This window comes from Emiliania huxleyi (genome assembly GCF_000372725.1).
Source record: "Emiliania huxleyi CCMP1516 chromosome Unknown EMIHUscaffold_144, whole genome shotgun sequence".
NCBI classification, from domain to species: domain Eukaryota; phylum Haptophyta; order Isochrysidales; family Noelaerhabdaceae; genus Emiliania; species Emiliania huxleyi.
Genome location: NW_005201154.1, coordinates 313,542 through 340,074, shown reverse-complemented (window position 1 = coordinate 340,074; position 26,533 = coordinate 313,542). Strand labels below are relative to the sequence as shown.

Here is a 26,533-nt window from a genome sequence, read left to right as displayed (position 1 = left end):
ATTTGCGGGAGATGCAGGGCGCGGAAAGGTAGGGGGCATGGGCCAGTCTGTTCTGGACAGGGACGTGGCCGGGCGAGGGCGCACCACGAGACAGGTCAGCTTCTTCACCATGGAGATCGACTCCTTGAAGAGCAGATAGCACTTGACCGCGATCGTCTCGATCATCCCCACCATCTTCTGCGTCAGGAAATTGAGGCACTTCTTGAGCGCCGCGTCCATCTGAAGGTGGTCAAAGCTGAGGTTGAGCTTGAAGACCAGCTTGCCCTCCAGCAGCTTGAGCAGGTCGAGCGAGATCACCTTGAGCCAGTTGATCGGCCGGCCGGCGGCGGAGAAGACCTCGGTCACGCGAGCGCGGACCTCGTCGACCGCGGCGCGGAGGCCGCCCTGCAGCACTCCCTCAAAGCGCGCAGAGACGAGGGCGAGGCGCAGGCGGAAGAGCGCCTGGCAATACACAGTGCACGCGCGGAACGCGGCCTTCTGCAGCGCCGAGTCAGCCTTTGCCTTCTCAAACTGCTCCCGCTTGGACAGACCAGCGGCGACCGCTGACGCCGCCGAGAAGGCAGCAGCCGCCGCAGAGGCAGCCTCGGCGTCTGGCTCGTCGGGAGCGAACCCCCCCAGGCCGTCGTCGTCGACCTCGTCCTCCTCAATCTCACCGACGGCCTCCACCGCCTCGATGGCCTCCTCAACCTCCTCTGCAATCTCCTCGGCCGCCTCGGCCTCCTCAGCCGCCTCGTCCTCCACCGTTCCCGCCTCGTCGATGCACTCCCCCTCGGCGCCGTCCACGTCCTCCCCCTCCTCCCCACCAGACTTGGCCGCCAGCTTCTTCGCCTTGGCCGCTGCCAGCCCCGCCCCCTTTGACATCGCGCCAAGGCCGAGCGACATTGACTTGGACATGAGGCCCTTCTTCTTGGGCTTCTTCTGCTTCTGCTCCTTTGCCGGCGCCTCCTCGACGGCTGGCGGCAGCCGGAGCCCGAGGCTGCCGTTGAGCATGTGGTACGAGATGCCGCAGCCGCCCGCGTTGGCCTCCGCGACGGCTGCGGTCAGCGCGGTGAGCGCCTCGGAGGCAACCTCGAGCGCCGCCTTGGCATCGGCGTTGAGCTTTGTCTCGTCGCCATAGAGCGCCTCGTCACACACCACTAGCCCGCGGTGAGACGTGCACTGCGCGACAATCGAGGCGGTGCCGTCGCTGTCGGAGAGCGTCGTCACGGCGAACGCGGGGCCGGCCTGCGTGAGGACCGGCCTGCACTGGTAGGCGCCGAAGCACGTCGCGACGCTCTCCTTGAGACCCTCGACGAGGCTCACCATCGTATTGTTGAGGACGACAGCGTGGTTGGCGATCCGGCCGGCGGCGAGGAAGATCGGGTCGAGCTCGGCGACGCCCAGCTTGCGCACGGTCACCGCGGAGAGGATCGCCGTCGCTGGGTCGCGCACCTTCCGAACCTTCCCTTCCGGTGCGCCCTCCGAACGGGAGGAGGATCGCAGCGACCCGCTGCAGCGCCAGAAGCTGACCGCCTCGACCGTGCCACCCTCGTCCTTGGCGCCCTCCTCGACGGCCGCAGCGTCGCCCGGGGCGACGGCCTTTGCGCCCGGCTTGCAACACGAAAAGTCAACCGCCTGTGTCGCGGCGTGTGCACGGTAAGGGGGGCGGAGAGTAGAAGTTGTGTGAGCGGCCGGCTTACCTCGACGGACGGACGGCGCAGGCCCGAGGCCTTGGATGGCGGCGCGTCCGCGTCGCCAGCCGAGGCGCCCTCTGCAGGCTCCGCGTCGCCCGCTGCGACATCTTTTCCGCCCGGCTTTAGCCACGCCATAGACGGACGGCGCAGGCCCGAGGCCTTGGATGGCGGCGCGTCCGCGTCCCCAGCCGCGGCGCCCTCTGAGGGCTCCGCGTCACCCGCTGCGGCATCTTTGCCGCCCGGCTTTAGCCACGCCACGGACGGACGACGCCGGCTTGCGGGCTTGGCGGCCTTAGGCATCTTCCCATCATCGAGCTTCAGCATCGTGTCAGTCAGCTCCGTCAAGGCCTTGGCTCTGGCCTCCTTAGCAGCCGCGAGAGTTTCCTTCTTTGCGGCGACGGCCTCCTTGGCCGCGGCCAGTCGCCCGCCAAGGTCAACTCCGGCAACGTCCTTCAGCTCTGCCGCCTTTGTGAAGTCCTCCTCCTTGACCGCCGCCTTGATTGCCGCCATGTTCTGCTTGAGCAACGCGTTCACCTCCTTCAGCGCCACCTCCTCCACGGACAGCGCCTGCTTTGCAACGCTGAGCGACTCCTCCGCTACGTCGAGCGCAGTCTTGCTCTTCTCGACCTGGTCGAGCACCTCTGCTTGCTCGGCCTGCCACGCTGCAAGCGCCTCGGCCCGGGCTGCATTGAGCTCCTCCTTCAGCCTCGCCGCCTCCTCGAAGTCCTCGCAATCGACGGCCGCGACCTTTTTCGCCACGAGGTCAGCAACGCGGGACGACTTGGCGTCCGCCTTGGCCTGAATGCGCGCAGCCTCGGTGACGTCGACGGGCTCCATAGTTTTTGGTTTTAGTGCACGCCACGAACCCAAACACGTCGCAAAGCCGGCGGAATACAAGGAGCGGACGTGCGCGGAAAACCGAGGCGACGTTCCACACATCTTCCTCCAGATGGCCGCAGACGCGCGCGTTGCTGAGATTCAGGAGCGCATCAAGGTGGCCGTAGCAGAAGAGGACTACATCAAGGCGGCCGCCCTGAAGGAGCAGCTTCAGGCCGCAAAGGCTGCGGCGTCGGCCGCCTTTGAGCGTGCCCACGCCGAGACCCTCAACAACCTCAAGCAATGTGAGGGGGAGCTCCAGGCGGCCAAGGAGCTGGTCGCGGCGGCCAAGGACCTCGTGGAGAATCAGAAGGCGACGCTCGCGGAACGCGTTGCGGCCCTCAAGGTTGCAAGGTCGGAGATGAAGGCGGCCGTCGATGTTGAGAACTACGCGGCCGCAGCAAAGCTGAAGAAAGTGCGCGATGAGGCCGAGGCAAAGGAGCGGAACGCCAGGGAGGCGTCAGTCTTGGCCCGAAAGGAGCTAGCCGAAGCGCAGAAGGGGGAGCGCGAGCTGCTCTCTCGGCACAATGGCCTAAACAAGTTGCTATCGGCAGCCGGAGAGGAGCCGAGCCGGGAGAAGGCGACAAAGGGCTTCAGCTTTAAGTCGCGCGCGAAGAAGCCAGCCGCGACCGGGTACGCGCGTATCTCCGCGAGTGGGTACACGCGTCTCACCGACGAGGCCGATGACGGCAGCGTCATCGTTGCGGCACCAGTCGACGCCGATGACGGCAGCGTCATCGTTGCGGCACCAGCTGCCTCTCAGTTGCTCGAGCAGCCGGGCTCATCGCACGACCCAGCGGAGGAGGAGCGCGGCATGGCAGTCGAAGTGCTGAGCAGGGACGGCCTCGCGCCCGCGGCTGCACCGTCGGCTGGGTCAAAGACGCGAGGGCAGGTCTGCTCCCTCGTGCACGCGCTCATCCTCGTTGCGGCGTTCTGGTTCGCTGCCTTCCAGGTCCTCGATTCGGTGCCACCCAGCAGCCGTGGGGGCGAGCTGCCTGGCGAGGCGATCTTCCTCCAGCGGACACGCGAGTGGGCGGGGCTGTGCGTGGAGCGGGCGGATGCTGTCTTCACAGCCATTGCTGCCTCTCCGGTCGGCCGCGAGGCGCACCAGCTGGGCGCGGCGGCGAGCTCGACCGAGGCTGGAGTGTGGCTGGGGGACGAGGCTCGCGAGGCGGAGGCGTGGCTGGGGGCCGAGGCGCAAGAGGCCGAGACGTGGCTGGAGGCTGAGGCGAGCCAGCTCGACGCCGCGCACTCGTGACCGGGCATGCTACGTATCGGCCACAAGCACGGTTCTCACATGACACATCCCATCATCTCAGGTGCACCGCGCCTCTGGTGTGGGGACGCCAGTGAACACACTGCTCACTGGTCACTGCGCGGTCATACGCTCCTGTGCCAGGTGTGTGATTCTGATTGCCCGGCGTGGGCGAGTGTGGGACGGCAAGGTGCTCCGGTCTTGCACGGCAAAGAGCAAAAAAATAAGCAACGTATTTACGGAACGTAAACGTGAGAACTGAGAAAACGGAAGCATGCACTCAGCTCCCCGGCCCTGGATGTGAGGCTGCCGACTGCACGACTCCAAGTGCCCCAAGTGCACTCTCTCGTCAGGAAACATGCACCGAGCGATCTGCCGTCCCCGATTCCGATCCGCAGCGGCGCCAACCCTTAAGTCAAACACGCCGGCCGACTCCCACACCCCTGCAGCCGCTAGCTAGCTCACGGTGATCGACTGGATGGCGACCTTGCTGCGCTGCTTCACTGCCTCAGCGATCTGATCGACGACCGCGAACGAGGCGTCGTCCTCGACGCAGGCAAAGACGCAGTAGCCGCCGTAGGCCGCGTCGAGGTGCGAGTTGGCGCCGAGGTTGATGAAGAACTCGGTGTTGCCGCAGTCTGGCACGTCCCAGTGTGCCACGGCGGCGGTGCCGCGCGCGTTGCTCACGCGCTGGTGCAGAGCCGTCTCGTTGACCTTGAGGTCGACGCCGAGCGGGTTGGGCTTGCCCGAGCCGTGGAGGCCGCACTGGATCACAAAGTCGCTGCGGTAGAAGCTGGTGCCATCGTATGCACCCGCGGCGGCGGCCCGCGAGATGTACGAGGCCGTCTCGGGCGCGGCGTCGGGCCGGAGCCGCAGCCGGATCACGCCGAGCTCGGTGCTGATGTTGAGCGCCATCGGCGCGGCGGGCTGAAGAGGAGGAGAAGAGATGAGCAGCCAGGCAAGCGGCGAAGGAATAGGCAGTAAATAACGCACGGGCGCTCAGCGGAGCTGGGAAGAGGACCGCCGCAAGCGGCGTGGCGTGGAGCGGTTGTGCATCCCTCCGGGGGCCCCTCTGCGCCGGGGAGGCGTTGTTGGAGGCTAGGACGCAAGCGTCCGTCGCCCTTTTCAAACTCGGGGCCCACTCCGCTACGCTCCGACCCGAATTTGGAGGGCCTAAAAGTTTAAGGTGTCGCTGCGCAAAAGGGGTCGGACACCGGGCGCAGCTCATGCTAAGAGCTAGAAGAGGAGATATAGAGAACAACCACCCTGTCCCGTTATTGCGTACACCAACACCACAAAACGCTCTCTCTCTCCTGTCCTCACTCAGGGGGGTCACAACTACCAAGTCCCTCGACTAGCTGCCACAGGGCGCAGCTGCCACAGGGCGCAGCTGGAGACGCTCCCCCTCAATCGGCATCCACCCCCACCCGCTCCAGCCCCACTTCTGCTGCCGAGAGAGCTGAATCGAAGCAAGCGAGCCATTGCATCTTGGCGTGCTCCTGGAGCGCGGCTTTCTGCGGCCACGAGCACGGCGGAGTCGGCGTCGTAGCGCGCATCGTTCCCGCTCATCGCCCATTCCTCCCGTGACGTGTGTCGGCCGCGATTCGATGTCGCCACCTTCATCGCCAACGAGGACTCCCTCGACTGCAGGGGGGCTCCGGCGCGGGGAGGGACTCCGCCTGCTGCGCTGGCCGACTGCGCCCTCCTCCTCCATGGGCTCGATCCGATTCCGCAGCGGCGGTGCTGCGCGGGAGGCGGCCGCGGGCACGCTGGGCTCGATCAGGAGCTTTCCCTCAGTTGCTCCGAAAGCACGGATTTGGCGGACGTTCTGCTTTCAACTTTACGTCTTGGCACCAGCTGAAGGCTTGGGTCCCACATCGCCGGATTCGTGCACGGTATTCGGATTTTGCTATTTGCTCGTGTGGGGGTATATCGCAGATTTGTCAATGGTACCGCGTCTGCGACGCGGGCGCCTTGCGGGCAGAGCCCTTAGCCACCCTTTTATCTTGCGCGGTCAAAAGAATTCCGGCGAAAAAAAAACCCAAGAGAGGGGTTGGAGGGCGGGAGAACCCAAAAAAGCCGTCCAAAAAGCCACAAAAACCCAGCGAGCCTCCCGTTACGCGATTGCCGCGAAGCGCAGCATGATGCGTGGCCAGCTTGGGAGGCTGCCGCCGCTGTCAGAGGCGGCCGCCACTGCGAGGTATCGAGGGCCGACCGGCCGGGCGAGCATCCGCGCTGCCGACGACGTGCTCGAGGGTGACCTTCAGAGCGACGAGATTCTCGCATGCTTTGAGGAGGCGCTCGGCGAACGGCAGCCAGAGATGGGAACGGATGCTGCAGCAGGGCGAAAGGCGAACGCCGAGAGAAACCCGTATCGGCGATTGATATGTGTGTGTGTGTGTATGGCAGGCGCCAGGAATCGCGGCGGCATGAGCGGCGCCAGCCCAGCTCTGCTCGTCGACATGGCTCAGGGCAACGACCTGGCCTCGCTGCACGCCTTCCTCTCCGGGCAGCGGACTCGCGGCGGCACGTCGCTCGCGGCCCTGCTCGACGCGCGGCTCGAGACACAGGGGCAGGACACACTGCTCACCTGGGCCGCTAAGCACGGACGGGCCGAAGCGGCGCGGCTGCTGCTCGAAGCCGGCGCGAGTGTTGGGACGACCACTGGCGGCGGCGCTTCCGCTCTCCTCCTTGCGTGCTGGAAGGGATGCCTCGAGTGCGCCCGACTGCTCCTCTCCGCCGGCGCTGCGGCCAACCAAGCTGAGCATGGCGGCTTCACTCCGCTGTACGTCGCGTGCGAGCAGGGGCGCCTTGAGTGCGTCCGGCTGCTCCTCGAGGCTGGCGCGGCGGTGAACCAAGCAGATTCTGAATGCCGCACGCCGCTGTACGTCGCGTGCCAGGAGGGCCACCTTGAGTGCGCTCGGCAGCTCCTTGAGGCGGGCGCGGCGGTCAATCAAGCCGCGAATGGTGGCTCCACGCCGCTGTTCATCGCGTGCCAGGAGGGCCAGCCCGAGTGTATCCGACTGCTCCTCGAGGCTGGCGCGTCGGTCAACCAAGCCGATGACGGTGCCACGCCGCTGTTCATGGCGTGCCAGAAGGGCCACCTCGATATCGTTCGGCTGCTCATCGAGGCTGGCGCGGCGGTAGACCAAGCTGCTGATGACGGCGCCACGCCGCTGCTCATCGCGTGCCAGAAGGGCCACCTCGAGTGCGCCCGGCAACTACGCGACGCTGGCTCTGACATCCACCAAGCGTTGAACGATGGTACTCCGCCGCTGTTCATCGCGAGCGAGTTCGGCCAGACCGAGGTCGCCCGGCTGCTCCTCGAGGCCGGCGCAGCGATCGACCAAGCCAATGAGCAGGGCGCCACACCGCTGTTCATTGCGTGCCAGGACGGCCACCTCGAGACGGTCCGGCTGCTCCTCGAGGCTGGTGCTGCGCCCAACCAAGCCAAGGATGACGGCGCCACGCCGCTGTTCGCCGCGTGCCACTACGGCCACCTCGAGGTCGCCAAGCTCCTCTCCTCCTACGGCGCCTCCCGCGCCGCAACGCCCTTTGGCACGCCCGGGGAGGTCGCAAACCGCCGCGGCCACGCCGACCTCGCCGCCTGGCTGGTCGCCAGCCGCGGCTGGACGCCGCTCCAGCACCTCGAGGCGTGCCCCGAGACTAGCGGCTGAAGACGCGTGAGAGCATTGTCCTCACGCGCATTGTTCTCTTTCGCAGGCGCTCACCGTAGAGCGGGCGCGGGCGCTGCTGCGCGGCGGCGCGGACTCTTCAGCCGGCGAGCCTTCGGCCCTCGAGCGGGCGCGCGTCCTCTGCTCGTGGAGCGAGTCGGATCCGACCGCTGCGGCCGTCGGTTCCACAGTCGAGATCCGCTCTCTCGTCTCGCGGCCGTCGATGAATGGCAAGGTCGGTGTCGTTGTCTCCGCGAGCGCTTCGACGGGCCGCTTCGGCGTGCGCGTGGCGGGCGAGGCCAAGGCACTCGCACTGAGGCACGCTGTGCAATGGTCTCTCCCCCCACTCGCCGGATGTTCTCTTTGAACACTCCTCGCCTCTGCCTTCCCCCAGGCCGGCCAACCTGGAGCCAGCGACCGAGGCGGTGGAGGTTGGCAGGCTCATCCTCAAGGCGGCGGAGTGGTCGCCGCAGTCGCACGAGCTCTTCCCGGAGGCGGCTCGCAGGTGGGCGGTCGAGGTGATGCGGCTGGGCTATTTGATCGCTTGGGACGAGGAGCGGTTTGAGCAGGGTGAGGGGGCGGCGCCGGGGCTGGTGGACCTCTGGCGCGAATTTGTGCTGCCTAGGGTGGTGGTGCGATGACTGCGACGGTTCTGGAGTTGGTTTACGAGCGTGTTACGTGTCCTGCTTCGTTTTTTGTCTGACCCTTTCCCTTTTCTTCTTCGCACAACACTGGGCACGGGGCTGGCGCGCACTGGCACACAAAATACATTGCGGGAGCCTCGTCCCTCGAGACACGAGAGCGACTCCGGAAAAAGAAATAATCCTGGGAATTCTTCCTTTTCGCTTTTGCCGCTGTTGCTTCGGTCTGTGTTTTGTGAACGTAAAAAAATCTGTGGGCCTGAGAGCAGCGATGTGCCATGTGTGTGTCCGCCTTGCGTTGTTTCATGACATCGAAGCCTTGCTCAGAAAAAAACAAATCACTACACGGAAGGTGGCTGAGTCATAGGCTTCGATGTCCGGGCCTGCGCTGCTGCTGCTGCTCGCGCTGTGCGGCGGCGCGAGCGCGCAGTTCTTCCAGTTCCAGCAGGGTGGCATCAATCTCGAGGACCTGATGGGTGGCGCATTTGGCGGCGGCGGTGGCGGCGGCCACCACGGCGGCGGCGGCCGAGGCGGGTACGAGGAGCTCCCGCAGGAAGAGGAGGAGGAGGAGGTGGACCTGTACGAGCGGCTGGGCATCCAGCCCGAGGCGACCGACCGCGAGATCAAGAGCGCCTACCGCAAGCTCTCTGTCCAGCTCCACCCGGACAAGAATCCCGACGGCTCGACACTGGGCCGCTTCCGCGAGGTGTGGGCCGCACCGCCGCTCCCGATAGCGTGGCCGCCAGCGGCGGCGCCGCCGCGCGCCGCTACCACCCTGTCAGCCGCCCCGCCGCCGCGCATCGCACACCTCTCTGGCGATGCCTGCCCACCCGCTGCCAGCTGCCGCCGCTGCCGCCGCTGCCGCCGCCGCTGCCGCCGCCGCCGCCGCTGCCACCGCTGCCGCCATCGCCGCTGCCGCCGCCGCCAGTCTCACCGCACCTGCGCCCCCCCGCGGCGCTCCTCGACCCGCGGCGCCGCGCTCCCGCCGGTGACCGAGATTCTCTGCACTGAGCCTCTGAGCCTCTCTGAGCCACGGTCCGGTCGGCCTTGCCGCAGGTGACCGAGGCGTATGAGATCTTGGCTGACAAGGAGAGGCGCGTGCTGTACGACTTTGGCGGCATCGGCGCCGCGCGCAAGGGGGCGCAGGAGCAGGAGGGGGGCGGCTCGCCCTTCGACATGTTCTTCGGGGGCGGCGGCGGGAGGGAGCAGTCGAACCGTGGCCGAAACACCGAGATTGACTTGCCGGTGACGCTGGAGGACTTGTGCGCGAGAGGGAGCCGAGAGGGAGCCGAGAGGGAGCCGAGAGGGAGCCGAGAGGGAGCCGAGAGGGAGCCGAGAGATGCGGCCGAGAGGGAGCCGAGAGGGAGCCGAGAGGGACCCGAGAGGGACCCGAGAGATGCGCCCGAGAGGGAGCCGAGAGGGACCCGAGAGGGACCCGAGAGGGAGCCGAGAGATGCGGCCGAGAGAGGCGGCCGAGAGGGCGCCCGAGAAAGGGGAGCGGCCCTCTGCAGCTAGGCTGAGGCCCGCGGTGGCCTGCCGCTCGCATATTGCTGCCCCCTCACCCCCTCCTTTGCCCAAGCCCAAAAGTAGTCCTGCCGTGAGGGACGTTTTGAGGTTGTTGCCCCCCCCGCCCCCCCCCCCCCCCCCCCGGGCGGCAGGTACATGGGCAACGAAAAGTCAGCCACCATCAAGCGGCGGATCGTCTGCCGAAACTGCAAAAAGAAGCCGAACGTGCCGCGCTGCCAAGGGTGCGGCGCCTGTCCAAAGGAGAAGAAGATGGTCCACCGGCGTGCGGGGCCGGGCATGATAGTGCAGCAGGAGGTGAGGGTCGAGTAGAGCCGAGAGAGAGCCGAGAGAAGGCCGAGAGATCGAGATGCGGCCGAGAGATGGCCGGGCATGGTCGTGCAGCAGGAGGCGATCGCCGAGTGGACACGTCCGCGACACGCCCGCGACACGCCCGCGACACGTCCGCGACACGTCCTGCGCAGGTGATGGTGGAGTCGAAGGAGAAGTGCAAGCGCGAGGAGAAGTCGCTCAAGGCGGACGAGAAAAAAAAGGGGGTGGGGGGGGGGGGGGGGGTGCCGGACCATGCCCGCTCACCTCCGTGCCATTCTCTCCCGCCACTTGCCAGGCGACGATAGAGAAGGGGATGCCCGACTCGGAGCAGATCACCTTCAAGTACGAGTCCGAGCAGAAGCCCGGCCAGATACCGGGCGACGTCGTCTTCAAGCTGAAGCCGGTGGGGAGATATGGGGAGATATGGGGAGATATGGGGAGATACCGGGCGACGTCGTCTTCAAGCTGAAGCCGGTGGGGAGAGATGGGGAGATATGGGGAGAGATGGGGAGAGATGGGCAGATACCGGGCGACGTCGTCTTCAAGCTGAAGCCGATGGGGAGAGACTGCCGAGATGTGGCCCAGATACAGCCCAGATACAGCCCAGATACAGCCCAGATACAGCCCAGATACAGCCTAGATGTGGCCCAGATGTGGCCCAGATGTGGCCGAGGGTGTGGCGGTGCGCCGTGCTCGTTCCTGCGCGCAGTCGCGCCCTCTTGTCGCATCTCCGGCTCTCCCCCTCCCCTCCAGGTGGCGCACAAGTTCTTCAAGCGCAGCCGAGAAACGCTTTCAAAGAAGAGGGGGATCCCCCTCCGGGGGGGGTTTTTGGGTTTGGAGACCTCGAGAGGCCCCAAAAGGCCCCGAAAGGCCCCAAAAGGCCCCAAAAATAGGCGTTTTTCGGTTTAAAAACCTCTTTCACGCACCTGGAGGGCCCCAGGGTCCCCCCCAAAAGGAGGGGGGTCCAGAGGCTGTAAAAAGGTTTTTTTCACCCCTTTAGGGGGGAACAGGTCCCCACCAAGAGGAGGGGGGTGACCAACCCGGGGAAAAGGGGGTTTTTTTGGGCCCGGAGGCCGTAAAAAGCCCCCCCTCACCCCTTTAGTGGGGAACAGGCAGAGCTTCAGGTTCAAGGGGGGGGGGGTCCCCAACCCGGGGTTTTTTTCGGATTTGGGAGATTTGGTTTTCCCCTTCGGGGGGGGTTCCCGGCCCCCCCCCCCCCCCCCCTTCTCCCCCCTCCCTCCTCCCATCTGCCTCCTCTCCCTCCTCCCATCTGCCTCCTCTGCCTCCTCCCATCTGCCTCCAAGCCCTCCTCCACGCTGCCCCCCCCCCGAGCCGTTGCCGAACCTCCTCCCACGCCACTGGACCAACTAGCCGCCCGGGCCCTCGACCGCCCCCTCGCCCTCGCGGCCCGCAGGTCGACTTCCCGCCCACCCTCGACGCGGAGCTCGCAGCTGGGCTCGAGCAGCTCTTGCCGCCCGCCGGGCCGTCTGACATCCGCATAGGCTGAGACGCGGTGCCTATGAGGCCTGCCCGCTCAGGGCGAGAGGGAGAGAAGCGCCGGTGCTGCCCCGCTGCCTTTGCGGCTCTCCAGCCTCGGCGCCGCCCCTCGCCGCGCCGCGTGAGGGCGGCAGCTCCGCCCTCTGCGCCTGCCCGCGAGGCGCCGAGAGAGGGCCGTTGTTGCACACCGGACTGACACCGGACTGTGGCACGTCAGTGGCACGTGCGATGGACGAGATAGAGTTAGAGGCGGTGTGGAGCGCCGTGCGGCTCCGGGAGAGCGTGTGTGTGGTAGCTCTCCCCCCTGCAGCACGAACATAACCCCAAAAAGCAATTTTTTTCTCGGACGGGCCGAACGAAATCGAAAAAGAAAAAGCTGCGCGCGGGGGAGGGGGCCGCGCCGTGGGCCGTGGCGTCGGAAAGTCTGGCAGAGCGCGGCTACTTGGGCATGAGCCATGAGGGAGCACTTGGAGCACTTGGAGTGCAGTCATTAACCTCACATCCAGGGCCGGGGAGGCCCGCAGGCCCGCCCCGATAAAAGAATGTGAGCGCGTTTTCATCCTTTTCCCGTCAGGGGCTGCCTCGTCTGTAAGGCCGCGAGGGACGCGGCGAGGAGGGCAGCACTAAAGCGGGACCCGCTGTGTCCGATCGTGCGGAAAGCCGCGCAGCAATGGACCGAGGAAGATGAGAACCCGCCTAGAGCGACAATGGCGCACGTGCTTAGCGGCGCCTGCCTGGGGAATAGGGAGCAGGCCAGATGGTTCCTCAGAGTAGCGCGAGCGCAGACAGGGACGGCGATCAGCAAAGTGGCACAGGCGGCACCCGACTCCAAGGAGACGCTGAAGACGCTGAGGATGGCGCATGTCGCTGCGCTGAAGGGCTCACGCTACAGGGTGCTGGACGAGGACGGGTACGATACACTGGCCCCCGCAGTCGGGGGGGTGTTGCCAGCACTGGTAGATGACCTCTCGGAGAAGAGCCGAAGGGACCTTGGCACCGGGGTCACGAGGAACTTGCAAGTCGTGGCCGAGGCGGCGACGGGAGCGGTGCAGAGGTGGATACAGCTCAATGACGAAGCAACGGCGCGCATAATGAAGAGAGAGGAACACATCGAGTGGCTGAGGAAGCTCTTCGCTGGGTGGAAGGAGGCCCGCCCGGCCTTGAGGGAGTCGCGGAGGAGGAGGGATAACGGAGGCAACGTGCAGACAGGCCAACAGCCAGTGGGACGAACGAGGGCCGCGACGGCGGCTCAAGCGGGAGGGAGCGGAGACGGTGGGCAGAGAGCGAAGTGGGTGAGACTGATGATGCTCCTTCGACTTAGGGAGCGGTTCCGCTGCTGGGCGAGCTTCAGGATGGTGCTCACGCGAAAAGGAATCGACGCGATGTACAAAGCATACAAGAAGAGGAGAAAGAAGAGGAGAGGCGCCAGTGATGACGAAACAGAAGCTAGTGCAGACGAGGGCAGGGCAGACCCGGGGACGGCGGAGGCGGACCAGACGGCATCGACCGCCGAGGGAACGTTGGGAAGAGGCACGAGGAGGGCGGCGACCTCAACCGACTATGGAGGACCCGTCACCAGACGACGCAGGGCGGACGACGGTGAGGCGGAGCAGTCGCGCAGGGCGAGACGAGGGAGGGAGCAGGACGTTGCGGAGATCAGCAGGAGGATGTACGAAGAGATTAGGAGCAGCAGGGACCCGAGGGACCATGTGGAAGACGGCTAGTGCTAGTCCCCCATCGGGAGGACGACCCCGGCTAGCCGCCGACCACACCCACAAAGAACCCTGCACAAAGACCGCAGGGCGGGGACCTGTTCCTTTTTACCCATCTCCTAGTAGAGGTGTCCGTTTTATTTATTTATTTCCCTTTCCCGTCTTCGTCTAGAGAGTAAGTAGAGAGAGCGCATTTAACATAACCGAGTACGGGCTACGGCTCTGGTAGGGGTCCCGTACCATGCGGAATCGACCCTATTCAGTGCTCAAGTGCTCAAGTAAAGGGTGTGGACCGTGACTCACGTGAGTTGACCTGTTGTTGACCTGTTGAGGAAATCGGAGGACGCGACCCACTTCGCCCAGACGGTCCCGCGCCTCGCCGCTATGACAGTGGCACGGCCGCAGCTCGTGCGTGCCACTGTCTTTGTCCGGAGTGAATACTCCAATGCGCTCGTCGGTGACGGTGTCCTCCAACCTGCGCCGCGCTCGGCGAACCTCGACAGCGCCCACGGTGGCATGCAGCTCTTTGCGACAGAAGCCTGGAGAGCAGCTCCTCTATTGCTCACACACTCTGCACAGTTGACACAGCCTACTGTGCGGCTGCCACAGCTGTGACAGCGATGGGCTCGCCCTCACTGGCCCTCAGTCACTTGTGCTGCGGCTTGTGTGAGCGACACTGCTCGGCGACTGCCGGCACACTGTGAGACCATGGGTGTGAGGTAAAACCACGCTACCAGCGCTTGGTCACATCGGCCCCGAGGTCAGATCCTTCTACTCTGTTGATGACAAGACTTGTCTACTGGCTGGAGCCGAGCAGGAGGGCCCAGCGCACAACCCCTGGTCAACTCAGGGTCCGCACACCCCGTGTTAAACTTTCCCCCTCTCTAGGGAGAAACCCGGCACGCCCCAACAGCAACACATGCGACACGAGTCCTTATTTCGTTCATCTCATCGGGACATCTCACGCTCGATCTCTAGATCTATCAACCCTGCTCCAGCAGCGGCAATGCTCGTGCACAGACACCATCACTCATGCGATTGTTAGTGCTTGGTCGCCTCCCCCCCTGGTGTCCACTCGGAAGCACATTCATGCGGAGGCCCTCCTCGCTACGAGGCGGGCGACAGAAAGGGGGGCGGGTGGGGGCAGAGGGGGGGGGGGGGGGCAAAAGGGGGGGGGGGAAGGCAAATCCCCCCCCCCTCACCCCTCAATGGAGGCGGGGCGGCCGGCGTCCTCCAATAGGATGGGGGGGTCCTCCAGCCTATTCATCGATGATGGCGAGCGGTCCGTTGGTCCTCCTGAGGAGGATGGGCCAGGGAGCGGGGGGTTCGTCAAGCCTCGTCCGCTTTAAGGGGGAGGCAGCCACACCCACACCCTCCTCCTCGTCGTCCTCGAAGAGGGGCCGCACCAGCCCCTCCTCCTCCTCCTCCTCCTCCTCGCCGGCGGCGGGGCGGCGGCGCTTCGCCTTTTGCAGGTACTCGCCGATGCACTTGTCGAGCAGCTCCTGCTCGAACATGACCGAGCCGGGCAGCTCCTAGACACTTCCCAGACATTTCCCAGACACTTCCTAGACACTTCCCAGAACATGACCGAGCCGGTCAGCTCCTCCTCGGTGAAGGAGGCGCACCTGCAGTCGGAGCGGCGCAGGGAAGGCGTGAGGCCCGCGCTCCAAGCAGACCCCCCCCCCCCCCCCCTTGTGCCACGAGGCGCACCCACGCTGCACCAGCTCGAAGGCGACCAGCTGCCGCCAGAAGCCGCGATTGGGCACCGCCTGTGCGAGACGAGCCGAGATGAGCCGAGATGAGACGAGATGAGACGAGATGAGCCCAGTCCAACCTTGTCCAGCCTCGGCTCATCTCGTCACAACTCTTCCCATCTCGGCTCATCTCTTCCCATCACGGCTCGTCTCTGCTCCTCTCTCCTCACCTCTTCTCATCTCTGCTCATCTCCTCCCATCTCCTCTCCATCTCCTCTCCATCTCCTCTCCTCTCGGCTCCCCGCCGCCTCTGCGCGGGCGGCGCTCAGCCGCTCCGTCGCGGCGCGGAGGGACATGCGGCGGTGCTTGACGAGGTAGGCTGCGACGACGGCGGCGGAGGGGGAGGCGCCGGCGAGGCACGCGACGAGGACGCCGCCGCCGCCCGCTAGCGCCTCGGGTAGGGGGGGGCAGCGGGTTTGGCGAGGGGGTGGGGGAGCATTTTTGTGTGAGCGCGCCAACTCGATCGCGTCACACAGCTTGTCGATGAACGAAAGCAAATCGCTGTCCGCCCTGTCGGTAATGCTCCGCTTGAGCCACTCGATCGGCCGCTCCTTTGCTGCGCCGGCGCCAGCGACGGGTGGCTCGGCTTGCTCCTCGTGCAGCGAGAGGACAAATTGGATGTTGTGTTCGGCGAGGGCCGAGCGGTCTCCGAGGCAGCCGATGCCGCCAATGAACAGCCCAGAGACGATCTGAAGGCATGAGTGAGAGGGTCGTGGTGAGGGTCGTGGTGAGAGAGGCGCACACACTAGCGGAGCGAGAGTCGCTCGAGGAACGAGATTTCCGGTGGCAGCGGAACCTGGTGCGCGTCCCACACGTCTTCGTTCTCCTCGTCGCTGCTGTCCTCGCGGATGCCGTCGATGTCGAAGCCAGTCCGGCCAGCCATCACTCTGTGGCTTTGATGAGCCAACTTGGTGCCCACAAATACGCCGAAATTTCGCGCATTTCTTTTATTTGCTTTGTTGCCCGTCCCGCATCGCACCAGCAATTGTGAGTGAGTGAGCTCACACACTCACACTCACGCACCACTTGGAGCACTTGGAGTGCACTCAGTAAGCTAGTGCGGGGCAATTCTTTTCTCGCGATGCCGCGCCGCCGCTCGCGCCGCTCGGCCTCCGCCTCCACCGCCGCCCCCTCGGCAGACACGCCGCCGCCCGCCCGGCTCCTCGACCTCCCCAGGGAGCTCCTCGACCGCGCCCTCTCTCGCTGCGACAGCCCCGTCGACATCGCTCGCGCCGCGGCCGTCTCGCTGCTCTTTCACTCGCTCGCGGAGCAGCCGCGTCGGTTGGAGGCAGCCACAGCCTCGCCACCACCGCCGACGGCGCCGTCTGGAGCTGGGGCGGTGGCCACGGTGACCAGCAGGACCAGCTGCTGCCCAAGAAGCTCGAGACCTTTGCTGGCCAGCGCGTCGTCGCTGTCTCGGCTGGAGATGGTCACAGCCTCGCCATCACCGCTGACGGCAGCATCTGGAGCTGGGGCAGTGGAGGGCAAGGCCGCCTGGGCCACGGCGACCAGCAGCGCCAGCTGCTGCCCAAGAAGATTGAGGCCTTGGCTAACCAGCGCATCGTCGCTGTGTCGGCTGGAGTATTCCACAGCATCGCCGTCACCGCCGACGGCAGCGTCTGGAGCTGGGGCTATGGAGGGGCAGGCCGGTTCCACAGCGACATGCAGAACCAGCTGCTGCCGAAGAAGGTCGAGGCCTTGGGGGGGCACCGTGTCGTTGCTGTGTCGGCTGGAGGCAGTCACAGCTTCGCCCTCACCGCCGACGGCGCCGTCTGGAGCTGGGGCTATGGAGGTTTTGGCCAGCTGGGCCACGGCGACGAGCAGCGCCAGCTGCTGCCAAAGAAGGTCGAGGCCTTCACGGGCCAGCGTCGTCGTTGTGTCCGCTGGAGATTGCCACAGCCTCGCCCGCACCGCCGACGGAGCCCTCTTCGCGTGGGGCCAGGGCAATCGCGGCTGCCTAGGCCACGGAGAGGACCTGTCGAACCAGCTGCTGCCCAAGAAGGTCGAGGCGTGGGCGCTGGGGAAGCGAGGTATCGCGGAGTCACTCTGTACGGCCGGCCGGGCGTTTATAGCGGCGTAGCTGCACCACAGGAGCTTGTTGAAGCCAGCTCGCGCGGGGGAGGCGGTGCGGTGAGCATGTGGGCGAGTTGGGCTGAGTGGCGCCATTTTTTGGACCTTAGCAGTGGTGGGTGTGCCACTCTAGCTAGAAGAAACGATAGTTTTCTTTTTCAAGTAGAAGAAAGAAAGAAAGAAAACACACAGGTTCAAAGGAGGGATGGGAGGTCAAGAAAAAAGAAATAAAAACAAAAACCAAGGGAGGTCAAGAAATCCAACCACGATCCGCGAATTCTTTCTTGCATCGAGAATTCTCCACCCATCTTCGATACTCTGATTCAGACACGCGAACACCAATGGTGACTTCGCTCGCCCTCCTCTCGCCGCTCTCGGCCGCCTTTGTGGCCTCGCCGCTTCCGCTGGCACGCCACGCTGGCGGCCGCTCTCGCGTCTCCCTCTATATTGCCGAGGAGACCACCTCGTGGATCGAGCTGCTCCAGGCGCCGGCAAAGGCCGAGGCGGTTTCAGTCTCATTGACTGACACGACAGCTCTCGCGGCGGCGACCGTCGGTCTCCACTCCTCTGCGCGTCCGCCGATTGCCGAGCGGCTCGCCGTGGCACTGCGCGAGAGCGAGCGTATGCGCGCCTTTGAGTCGGCGGCGGCAAAGCTCGCGCTCTCCCGGGTGGTGGCCGAGAGGGACGCCCTTGAGACTGCGCTTCGGCACGGCTCGTCTTCCTACCGCGGTCTCCCCTTCCTCCACAGCCTCCGCCTCTGCCTCGCCCACGGCCGCACCGCCGCCCGCGCGGCCTGCGAGGACGCCGGCTGGGCGGTGTGGTGGGCGCGCGAGAGTGCAAAGAAGGCGCTCGGCCGCCTGCGCTACCGTGCGGCGCTGCTGCGGCTGCGGACCGCACTCGCGGCGGGGCGGTGGATCACGCGCCTCCGCACGCCCACCGCCGTCGGCCTCCCTTCCGCCGAGCCGCCCGAGCCGCCCGAATCCGCCGTCGCCGCCGCGGCCCTTGCTGCCCCCGGTGCAGCTTTGGTCGGTGTTGTGGTGCCAACTGGGACCAGCGCAGGTGGCGCCAGTGCCGGCGGCGCCAGCGCCGGTGCCAATGCGGACGCCGGCGCCGGGTACGCCGCTTGGGCCGGAGAGTGGGCCCGGGCCCACAGTGACGCATCCGCTGCGGTTGCGGGGCCGGCGGTTGCAGCTTCTCCTGCCGTGGCACAGCGCCGCGTTGTGGTGCTCCCGAAGTACTCGCTTTGATAGAGGCGCGAGCCAGGCGGCGAGTGGAGTCGACGACCGCATCCTACAGTAGCGTGTGCGCGAGGCTAGTTGGTGGAGTCGGGGATCCCACGTTTGCTGTTCTGTGCACTGTGGTTGTGTGCCGTTCTTGCGTGGCTTGATATTATCGCGGTCACTTGTTCTTGTTGGTGGTGCGCTGACGCGCGACATGCAGCGCGCGATTTTGTTTGTGTCTTTGTCAACCTTGTAGACACGCGCACCGATACATCAGCCTCTCCTCTCCACATTCTGATGACCAGATGAGTTCCCATCTGCATCTCCGGAGAGCAGCGACGGGCTAGACCCTAGACGCGGCGCAACCGCGAGGCCCGGCGGCGAGCGGCGGGGCCGGGCCGCCGCGGCTCTATCCTCTAACCTCTATAGGTGGGTGTTGATTGTTGTTCTCTCGTTGCTCTGATCCCTCCGCCCTCGCCGCCGGGCCTCGCCGCCGGGCAGGAGAGTCTAAAGTGCATGGTCATGCGGAGAGCACTTGGAGTGCCTGTTCAGCACGGCAGCCTCATCCGCACGACCGGTACAATCAGTTATCTTTGAGTTCACGCTCGCCCTGGCTCCCTTGCAGAAATAGCTCTGCGATGGCGTCGCTCTCAGGCGAGCCCTGAGCACGAGCTCTCGCGAAGCAGAGCGCAATTCTCTTTGAACCTTGCGCGACAGGTTGCTTCGCCGAGGCCTCCGGGGCGGTAGTGAACGTCGCGAAACAGCGCCAGGAGCATCCTGCGCCAGCGCTGCGCCACAAGTAAATGGATTCGCACGTAGCGCGCGCATTTTTGCCACCGCCTCCTCGCCCGCCAGTACAACAGGGTGCGAGCGACTGCGCGACTGCTGACACGCTCCTCGTCGGAGCGGCTCTCGTTCACGGCCTTTAGCCCGTACGCCACAGCCGTCATCCCATTTTTGTGCCGCAGGTCGAGGAGTGCCCCGCGCTGCAGGAGGATGTCGCAAGTGGCCGCGTTGGAGTTGATGACCGCGCTCATGAGAGGCGTGCGACCGTAATGGTTGGGATGGTCGATCGACGCGCCGCAATTGAGGAGGTGGTCAATCATTGCCCGAACCACAGTCGAGTCCTTTGCGAACCCGCACGCAGCAGTGAGCGCCGTGTATCCGTTCACCGCACTACACTTGGCATATGCGTTTGGGTCAGCACCCGCCTCTAGCAGCGTCATGAGCAGAGGAAGATCGCAACGGTATGCGGCGGTGCAGAGATTGGCAGCCGTCGGCGTGCGATTGTCATTCGCATCACTGGGGAAATTTGACTTGGTTTGGGGGCTCGCAGCCATCGGCGTGCGCTGATCGCTTTGCGTTTTGGGGAGCGCCGGCGGAGTTCTCGTAAGATGCGATTACGCCGGGATCACGGGATGCGCGCCACCCGAGCTCACGCGAAATATATTTTCCAGCGTTGGCAACTCTCGAGCACCCTCATATAAAGGACCGAAGCTGTGAACGTAGCTCTCGGGAATGTATGTAGAGCCCTGCCACGCCCCCGAGTGTGTCTCGATCGAGCCCAGCCAACGGCGACCACCACACCCGCCACCTCGTGTCCCGGCACCACCGGCCAGTGCTGCGGGATGCCGAGGTCCTTGGTCGCACCGACCTGCAGGTGGGGGATAGGGGGAAAAGGGGGAAGTGGAGGTGCCGAGAGGTGTAGCGAGCTGCTGGGGCCATAGACAAGACAAGACAGTATCATGGCTCAGGTGGTGCCACGGCCACGGGATACACGCACCGCAAACGTGAGATCAGAGTGGCAGACGCCACAGTATTTGACGTCGATCTGGACGTCTTTCGGTCCGACAGCGCGCCGCTTGATTGCAGCCGTCTCGAACACGCAGTCGATGTCACACTGGAGCGCGACTGCATCTACCTCACCGCCTGCCACAGCACCGGCCGTCACCGGGCTCCTCGGGCCAGAGGACCTGCGCGAGAGTCGCGACTCCTCCTCAGCGGCGGACTTCCTGCGCGTGAAGGTCTTGCGGGCCGACTCGCGAAAGTATTTCTCCGGCTGCAGATTTGGCATGGATAGCGACAGGGTGATGCAGCAGCGACCCCGAGGACCGACTGATCGATAAGCCTGCAGTCCGACGTGCGGGTCGGTTGTGAACACGTTCGGTCCACGAAATCAAGCAACCGATCGCGCACCCTACAATGTGTACGATCGTGGAGTGTGGTCTGTGATCGCTGCCCCCCAGGGGCCTCCTCTTGCTCCTTGCGTCCCGCACAACACTTACATACCAACACAAAGTCACCCCTCTCGCTGTGAACCTGTGATCGAGTGCGAGTCTGTTCTTTCACACGTGATTGTCTCGCGTTGTGCATCGCGCTGTGCCAGTTCAGATCTCAAGGCGTCTAGTCCCCATCCTCTTCCAGCTCGTCCTCGGACATGCCGTCCTGCTCCGACTCGCCGTCGCAGTACGTGAAGAAGCACAGCGTGACCTTCACGTTCCGCGCCTCGCACGCTGCGACGCTGCGCGCGTGCTCGGGCTCGCATTCGGCCTTCGCCGGAAGCCACAACTCCCGCAGAGAGGGGAAGGCGCCGTCGCTCACGGCCGCGGCCAGCACTTCTTGGCTAGCGGCAGAGATGCCGTCGTTGCCCTGGAGATCGAGCTTCTCCAGCGCCTGCAAGCGTCCCTCCCTCCCCACCCTCGCCAATGCGGCGACGCCGGCGCCGTCGATGTCATTGTTCCACAGGTAGAGCTCCTTCAGCTGCGGCAGCGCGCCTCTAGCCAGGGCACCCGCCAGGGCGCACGCACCTTGGCTGGTGATGTTGTTGGCGTCGAGGTAGAGCGTCTCTAGGGCGGGGAGAACGCGCTTTGGGCTGGCCGCGAGCGTCGCCGAGAGCGCCATGAAGAACCCATCACCGAGGCTGCAACGGTAGAGGTTTAGCCGCCGCAACTGTGGCAGCGCCCCGCCGGCCAGTGCGTGGAGAATGGGCAAGACCACGGTGTCCTTGCTGCCGTGCAGCTTGGCGACGAAGCGGCTCCACTCCATGTCGCCCAGGTCGAGGTCGCGGAGCCCGCGGAGCGAGCCACAGGCGAGCAGATGGCAGAGAGACAACGCGTCGCGAACGGCAGGGCCAAAGCGCTCGCTTGGGTGGGAACGTGGGTAGAACTCAGTCGCCGTTCTTAGCTGCGCCCGCGTCGTGCCGTTTGCCTCGCATAGCACCGCCGCCCTCTCCGACCAGTGCCGAAATAGTTGGAGTGCGCTTGGAGCACTTGGAAGCCCGGCCGCCTTTGAGCAACTGTCACCGCTAGCCCTGACGGCACCGAGCACAGCTTTGCAAGAGGCCATGAAGTGGCAGGCGGTCGCGGGGTGGAGCGGGTCAGCCACGGCGTCAAACACGAGCAGCAGGGCATCCTGCGGCAGATCTGCCAGGCAGCACGTGGTTGGACCGTCCTGCGGCTGGTTGCTGCACGTCATTGTCCGGTAGCGGCCGCCCATGTTTTTGGACGTCCCCCGCAAGTTTCCGCAAGGGAGGGAGGGAGGGAGGGAGGGAGGGAGGGAGGGAGGGAGAGAGAGGCGGAGGGCCTCTAGAGGGGCCTAGAGAACAGGTGGAAAGACGAATGTATGTGATTTTGTCCGCAAAGAGAGAAATCCCCGCCCGGACCTGGTCCTGGAAAAAAAAAGGGGGCCCCGGCGGCGGCGATGGGGGCGGCGGGGCCGACCCGGCCGGCGTTTGTCGGCTCCACCTACAGAAGAGCAGTCTCTGTGGGTCGACGATACTAACTCGGTAGTAACGCGGAGCGGTGCTGTGCGGCGCCGAGTCGTGCGCGAGGCGACCTCCTGAGGCTACCTGAGCTGGCAATGGATCTTTGGATGCCACCAGGACGCACGGCTAGCAGGAGCCAGTCAGGCATGCCCTGCTGTGGAGCAGAGCTGGCTGGCGCACCGGCGATACTAACTCAGCGCGCCGCGAGAGGCGAATCTGGGCGACTTTGGAGGCGCAGTTCTCGAGCTTGCCGTCGACGATTGACGTCGGGTAAATTGTCACTGCCGTCCGGGATGACCTAAATTGTCACTGCCGCCCATAGCTGGGGACACTACTAGGTCACGCATGGCATCAGAAGTTTTATCTCTGGGCCCCGAAAGGCATCTCGCAGCGTCACTGATTGATTGATGGAACGTCAAGGAAGAATTCTTAAGAGACAAGCCTCTCTCACAGCAACGAAAAGGAAGAAATCCTCCGACGCCCTGTGTGTCATCAGCCACTTATCATGGCCGGTCTACTCTGGGCTGACCCAGCCGGCGAGTACGCGCCGCTGGACCCCTCTTCACCCAACGCTCGACCGCGCCCAGAGCGAGCATCAAGCATCTGGCCGCTGCGTCTCGCCACCGTGGTCGCACTCACGCTCTGCAGCGCGACCTTTGCGCCAGCTGCAGCGGGCCGGATCCTGCTTGCCGTGAAGTTAATGCGGCAGTCGCCGCCGCCACCACCTCCAAATCCTCCTCCGCCTCCACCTCCTCCGCCGCCGCCGCCGCGCCTGCGCCCGCCGCCGCCGCCGCCGCCGCCGCCGCCGCCACCATCGCCGCGCCTGCGACCTCCGCAAATCGAGACTGCGCCCTTCGCTTTTGTCCTAAACGAGTCGCGGGCGTGGGTGGAGCAGCACGTCCCCTATTTCCACAGCTCTGACGAGGACCTCAACACCGCCTACTGGTACCGCTGGCGCCGCCTCCACCTCGCACGTCATCTCTCGGTTGCGCCCCACCTTCACTCTGTGACGCGCCGTCGACAGGCGCGTCTTCCACCTACACCTCGCTCGCGCGCCGAAGAGCCAGCGCACACCCGGCTGCGACCCAAAGGGCTGCCACGTCATCACCGAGTTCCTCAAGAAGGTGTCGTGACTTCCGAGACACTTCCGAGACACTTCCGAGACGATTCCGAGACGCCGCCAGGAAAGCTCCGCAAGAAGGAACGTGAGACTCCTCTTCGACTCGCTGCCTGGTTCACAGGTTCCGTGGAGCGGGCCCGCCAACACCATCGTCTGCCCGGCTGGACACCACTTTGCGGAGGCTCGCTGGGTCAAGGACGGCCGGTGCGCGGGCGACTGCGCGAATCATTAATCAATACGCGCAGCTCTTTATGAAGAATAATATATTGTTAGGTACGCGGGCGACTACGCGCGGAGAGGGCCTGTTCACAGCCAGGCGGTGTGAATAGACGCTGTTCCCAGGTACGCGGGCGACTACGCGCGCTTCTGGCTGCGCGGCGCCGGCTGGAGGAAGCAGTACACCTTTTGGCTGGCTCACCCCTGCAGGTAAGTCGCTCGTGACGACTGACGAAACCACAGAGTGTTCGGCCTCCGCCCCTCTAGGCCCGCCCACTCGGTGTGGAGGCACTCGCTGCTCGTCGATGCGCGGCCTGGTCCGCCCGGCTCGAGGCTAGAAAAAAAGAAAAAGACGCAATCAAGCGTGATGAGCTCGCCACCGTGACTCAGGGGCGGCCGGCTCGCTAGCGCACGAGCTGCTGCCCGCACTCGAGGCAAACTACCGCGACTGGGTGCGCACCCACTACCACACGGGCGCGCGCCGCACACTCCAGACCTGCGAGATCGCCCGAGCCCGAGGCTGGCCGAGCCTGCCCCCCCCCCCCCCACCCCCCCCCACCCCACCCCCCCAGGCGCGCGCTGCATGTTCCAGAGCTGCCACGCCGACGGGCAAGAGAACTCGGCGACGCTCGACGGCGTGCCGCCCCCACCGTCGACGCGGTCAGTAGCGATGGAGCCAGACGCGACCGAGAAATGAGGCGTAATGGTAGGTTGTCGCCCCACCATCAACGCTGTCATGTTCGCCGAAGCGACGGCCATCGCCGCCGCCGCCGCCGCCGCGGGCAACGCAACGCTGTCGGCGCAGTTTGAGGAGGAGGCCGCGAGGTGGAGGGGGGTGGTGCTGGAGCGGCTATGGTCGGAGGACCTCCCCTTGTCAAACACCCTCGCGCAACCGCCCCGCCCGAATCATAACGAGAATGGAATCGGAATAGGACCTCTCCTTCTTCACCACCCTCGCGCAGCCGCCGCCCAAATCGCTGCACGCCGAGATCACGTGGTACCGCAGGAAGGGGTCGCCGGCCGAGGGGGCAGCGGCTGTGAAGAGACGCCGTTCACGCACTTGGCCGTGGCGGCAGGAAAGACTCGCCGACCAAGGGCAACAGCCAGTCCGTGCAGACCTACTTCGGCTGCCTCGCCTGCCCGCGAGGAGCTGTGAACAGGAGAGGTGTGAGCAGAAGAGCTGTGAATAGGCTGCCTCGCCTGCCCGCGGGGACGCGCCTGCCCGCCGGAGCGAGGGTGGCCGGTCGGCAAAGCTCTGTCCCCTGCCCGCGAGCCGGAGGCCCCTTGTCGACTCACACCATTCACGACTACCCCAGGTCGGCAAGCTGGTCCCGGTCCGCGAGCTGTCGGCACTCACTTCGCCGTGGTACTTCGGCGCGGTCCCCGCCGCCCCAGCCGGCCGGTCGCGCAAGTTCGCCACCGCCTGGTCGCAGCTGCAGGACCCGAAGGGCCTCCTCCATCGCTAGCTGGTTGACCGTGTGATTCTTCCTCCTCCTCAGGGCGCAGCTGCACGACGCGAAGGGCTTCGCCTCCCCGTGGGGTCCGAGGACGACCGAGCGGCGCTCGCAATGCTACAACTTCTCCAACGCCGCACAGTGCAACTGGAACGGCCCCGTGTGGCCGTTTGAGGTGTCCAAGGCCGCCACCGCGCTCGCGGAGCTGCTGCAGACTCACCCGCCGCAGCCCCACGCCGGCATCGCCGCATGGGAGGCGCTGATGCTGACCTACGCACGCGCGCACACCCGCGCGCGTGCCGAGGGGAGGGCGCCTCCGCACGTGGACGAGGACTTGCACCCCGAGGACGGCTACTGGATCACGAGGCGCAAGCTGCATATCTCCCCATATCTCCCCATATCTCCCCCTATCTCCCGACGGCGGCTACTGAATCACGAGGCGCAAGCTGCATATCTCCCCATATCTCCCCATATCTCCCCCTATCTCCCGACGGCGGCTACTGAATCACGAGGCGCAAGCTGCATATCTCCCCATATCTCCCCATATCTCCCCCTATCTCCCGACGGCGGCTACTGGATCACGAGGCGCAAGCTGCACATCTCCCCATATCTCCCCATATCTCCCGACGACGGCTACTGGATCACGAGGCGCAAGCTGCACATCTCCCCATATCTCCGCATATCTCCCGACGACGGCTACTGGATCACGAGGCGCAAGCTGCACGGCGTGCGGCCTTGGGCGGGCGCGGGCGGGCTTGGAGCCTCCAACGGGCGCGACTGGCTCGCGAAGCGTGGCGACCGCTACTTCCGAGATGAGCCGAGATGAGCCGAGATGAGCCGAGATGGCCCGAGATGACCCGAGCGTGGCGACCGCCACTTCCACTCCTCCTTGGCCGACCGCTCTGGCTAGTGACTCCCGGCTGGTCGACTGGTGAGCAGGCGACCACTACTTCCACTCCTCCTTCACCGACCTCGTGCTCGGAGGCGTCGCGGGCCTCCGCGCAGGGGCCGAGTTCGTCGAGGTGCCTCCGCCCACGACGTCGCGCCACCGGGCAGCCACGGGGGGGGGGGGGCGAGTGGAGTCACCAACCATAAGCCTCTACGAATTCATTCGAGGTGCGTCCGCTCACGACGCTGCGCCACTGGGCCGTCACGGGCGCTCGTGTCAAGGGCTTCGCGCTCGACGTGGTACGCGAGAGCGCAGATGCTGCATCGCGATGCAAAACACGATGCACAACAGCCATCTCCCCCCCCTGTCTCTCAACGAGCGCTCGAGAAGGCACGCTGCTCTGCCACGGGGCTGACTCTCGGCTGGCTCCCGGCTGTGGCTTCGCTAGGTCTGGGACGCCGACGGCTCTCGGTACGGGCTCGGGGCGGGGCTCCACGTCTGGGCGGACCACGCACACCTCCTCTCCACGCCGCCGGTGACCGTCGACGCCGGCTCGCCGTCTGGGGGCGTGCGCGGCAGGGCGGCCGACATGCGGGCTGTGCCCGCGCGCGTGCGTGTGGGCCGCAGCGCCAGCGGCGGAGGGGCGACGGGGCAGCGCGCGGTGGTCTGTTCGGCGGCCATGCCGCCGGAGGAGGCGCCGTCGGGCGGCGGCCGCTGGTGGGTGTGCTGAGAGAGCGCGTACCGTCCGGCGGCAGCTGCCGTCGCTGGTGCCCGCGCAGGCCGCAGCGGCCAGCGCGCGTTCTTTTTTTTCTCAACTTAAATCATGGGTGCTTGCATAAAAATGAAGCATAAAGTGCAAATATTCTTGAGGTGAGAATGAAGC

At 65.5% G+C, this 26,533-nt stretch overlaps 11 protein-coding genes across 11 annotated transcripts in view; 5 read left to right on the top strand and 6 right to left on the bottom strand.

Moving 5' to 3' along the window:
- Positions 1 to 2,510, bottom strand: part of EMIHUDRAFT_455496 (hypothetical protein) — a gene marked incomplete at both ends in the record, with an annotated part of 7,962 nt that extends 5,452 nt beyond the window's left edge. The window contains 3 exons of the mRNA XM_005787270.1: positions 85 to 590; positions 804 to 1,614; positions 1,680 to 2,510. Coding sequence (XP_005787327.1) covers positions 85 to 590; positions 804 to 1,614; positions 1,680 to 2,510 — 2,148 coding nt within the window. The remainder of the gene's footprint in view (positions 1 to 84; positions 591 to 803; positions 1,615 to 1,679) is intronic.
- A 1,495-nt stretch (positions 2,511 to 4,005) lies between these two features.
- On the bottom strand, positions 4,006 to 4,745 carry EMIHUDRAFT_441164 (hypothetical protein). Its single transcript, XM_005787269.1, has one exon. The coding sequence runs from the start codon at positions 4,717 to 4,719 to the stop codon at positions 4,261 to 4,263; it is 459 nt and encodes a 152-aa protein (XP_005787326.1). The 5' UTR covers positions 4,720 to 4,745; the 3' UTR covers positions 4,006 to 4,260.
- A 2,956-nt stretch (positions 4,746 to 7,701) lies between these two features.
- EMIHUDRAFT_313757 (hypothetical protein) lies at positions 7,702 to 8,119 on the top strand (the record flags this gene model as incomplete). The annotated part of the gene is made up of 2 exons (XM_005787268.1): positions 7,702 to 7,811; positions 7,873 to 8,119. The coding sequence occupies 2 exons, from the start codon at positions 7,702 to 7,704 to the stop codon at positions 8,117 to 8,119; spliced, it is 357 nt and encodes a 118-aa protein (XP_005787325.1).
- A 355-nt stretch (positions 8,120 to 8,474) lies between these two features.
- EMIHUDRAFT_467532 (hypothetical protein) lies at positions 8,475 to 11,769 on the top strand. Its single transcript, XM_005787267.1, has 7 exons — positions 8,475 to 8,825; positions 9,176 to 9,381; positions 9,778 to 9,940; positions 10,108 to 10,158; positions 10,251 to 10,358; positions 10,709 to 10,773; positions 11,369 to 11,769. Exons 1-7 carry the CDS (start codon positions 8,493 to 8,495, stop codon positions 11,460 to 11,462), a joined length of 1,020 nt encoding a protein of 339 aa, XP_005787324.1. The 5' UTR covers positions 8,475 to 8,492; the 3' UTR covers positions 11,463 to 11,769.
- Positions 11,770 to 12,159: 390 nt separating this feature from the next.
- EMIHUDRAFT_228197 (hypothetical protein) lies at positions 12,160 to 13,176 on the top strand (the record flags this gene model as incomplete). The annotated part of the gene is made up of 1 exon (XM_005787266.1): positions 12,160 to 13,176. One exon carries the CDS (start codon positions 12,160 to 12,162, stop codon positions 13,174 to 13,176), a length of 1,017 nt encoding a protein of 338 aa, XP_005787323.1.
- Positions 13,177 to 14,360: 1,184 nt separating this feature from the next.
- EMIHUDRAFT_441159 (hypothetical protein) lies at positions 14,361 to 15,832 on the bottom strand (the record flags this gene model as incomplete). The annotated part of the gene is made up of 6 exons (XM_005787265.1): positions 15,715 to 15,832; positions 15,167 to 15,607; positions 14,875 to 14,933; positions 14,768 to 14,789; positions 14,493 to 14,696; positions 14,361 to 14,416 (listed from the first exon to the last, which is right to left on the bottom strand). Exons 1-6 carry the CDS (start codon positions 15,799 to 15,801, stop codon positions 14,363 to 14,365), a joined length of 867 nt encoding a protein of 288 aa, XP_005787322.1. The 5' UTR covers positions 15,802 to 15,832.
- Positions 15,833 to 17,329: 1,497 nt separating this feature from the next.
- On the top strand, positions 17,330 to 18,235 carry EMIHUDRAFT_228195 (hypothetical protein; the record flags this gene model as incomplete). The annotated part of the gene is made up of 1 exon (XM_005787264.1): positions 17,330 to 18,235. One exon carries the CDS (start codon positions 17,330 to 17,332, stop codon positions 18,233 to 18,235), a length of 906 nt encoding a protein of 301 aa, XP_005787321.1.
- A 623-nt stretch (positions 18,236 to 18,858) lies between these two features.
- EMIHUDRAFT_228194 (hypothetical protein) lies at positions 18,859 to 19,548 on the bottom strand (the record flags this gene model as incomplete). The annotated part of the gene is made up of 1 exon (XM_005787263.1): positions 18,859 to 19,548. The coding sequence occupies one exon, from the start codon at positions 19,546 to 19,548 to the stop codon at positions 18,859 to 18,861; it is 690 nt and encodes a 229-aa protein (XP_005787320.1).
- Positions 19,549 to 19,608: 60 nt separating this feature from the next.
- On the bottom strand, positions 19,609 to 20,282 carry EMIHUDRAFT_228193 (hypothetical protein; the record flags this gene model as incomplete). Its single annotated transcript, XM_005787262.1, has 3 exons — positions 19,609 to 19,740; positions 19,818 to 19,862; positions 19,992 to 20,282. 3 exons carry the CDS (start codon positions 20,280 to 20,282, stop codon positions 19,609 to 19,611), a joined length of 468 nt encoding a protein of 155 aa, XP_005787319.1.
- A 329-nt stretch (positions 20,283 to 20,611) lies between these two features.
- On the bottom strand, positions 20,612 to 21,703 carry EMIHUDRAFT_111092 (hypothetical protein; the record flags this gene model as incomplete). Its single annotated transcript, XM_005787261.1, has 1 exon — positions 20,612 to 21,703. One exon carries the CDS (start codon positions 21,701 to 21,703, stop codon positions 20,612 to 20,614), a length of 1,092 nt encoding a protein of 363 aa, XP_005787318.1.
- A 759-nt stretch (positions 21,704 to 22,462) lies between these two features.
- EMIHUDRAFT_455491 (hypothetical protein) lies at positions 22,463 to 26,470 on the top strand (the record flags this gene model as incomplete). The annotated part of the gene is made up of 17 exons (XM_005787260.1): positions 22,463 to 22,925; positions 22,996 to 23,095; positions 23,213 to 23,295; positions 23,434 to 23,517; positions 23,596 to 23,624; positions 23,698 to 23,759; positions 23,900 to 23,971; positions 24,240 to 24,313; positions 24,384 to 24,433; positions 24,498 to 24,550; positions 24,624 to 24,733; positions 24,807 to 25,134; positions 25,480 to 25,555; positions 25,701 to 25,783; positions 25,878 to 25,949; positions 26,099 to 26,264; positions 26,430 to 26,470. The coding sequence occupies exons 1-17, from the start codon at positions 22,477 to 22,479 to the stop codon at positions 26,468 to 26,470; spliced, it is 1,932 nt and encodes a 643-aa protein (XP_005787317.1). The 5' UTR covers positions 22,463 to 22,476.
- Positions 26,471 to 26,533: the final 63 nt, after the last annotated feature.

Bases quoted from the DNA above. Each gene is read 5' to 3' on its own strand.
- EMIHUDRAFT_441164 (XM_005787269.1), bottom strand. From the start codon at position 4,719: ATGGCGCTCAACATCAGCACCGAGCTCGGCGTGATCCGGCTGCGGCTC.
- EMIHUDRAFT_467532 (XM_005787267.1), top strand. From the start codon at position 8,493: ATGTCCGGGCCTGCGCTGCTGCTGCTGCTCGCGCTGTGCGGCGGCGCG. The intron at 9,382-9,777 runs GTGCGCGAGAGG...CCCGGGCGGCAG, and splicing joins CCGGTGACGCTGGAGGACTT to GTACATGGGCAACGAAAAGT. The intron at 10,774-11,368 runs GGGGGGGTTTTT...TCGCGGCCCGCA, and splicing joins AAGAGGGGGATCCCCCTCCG to GGTCGACTTCCCGCCCACCC.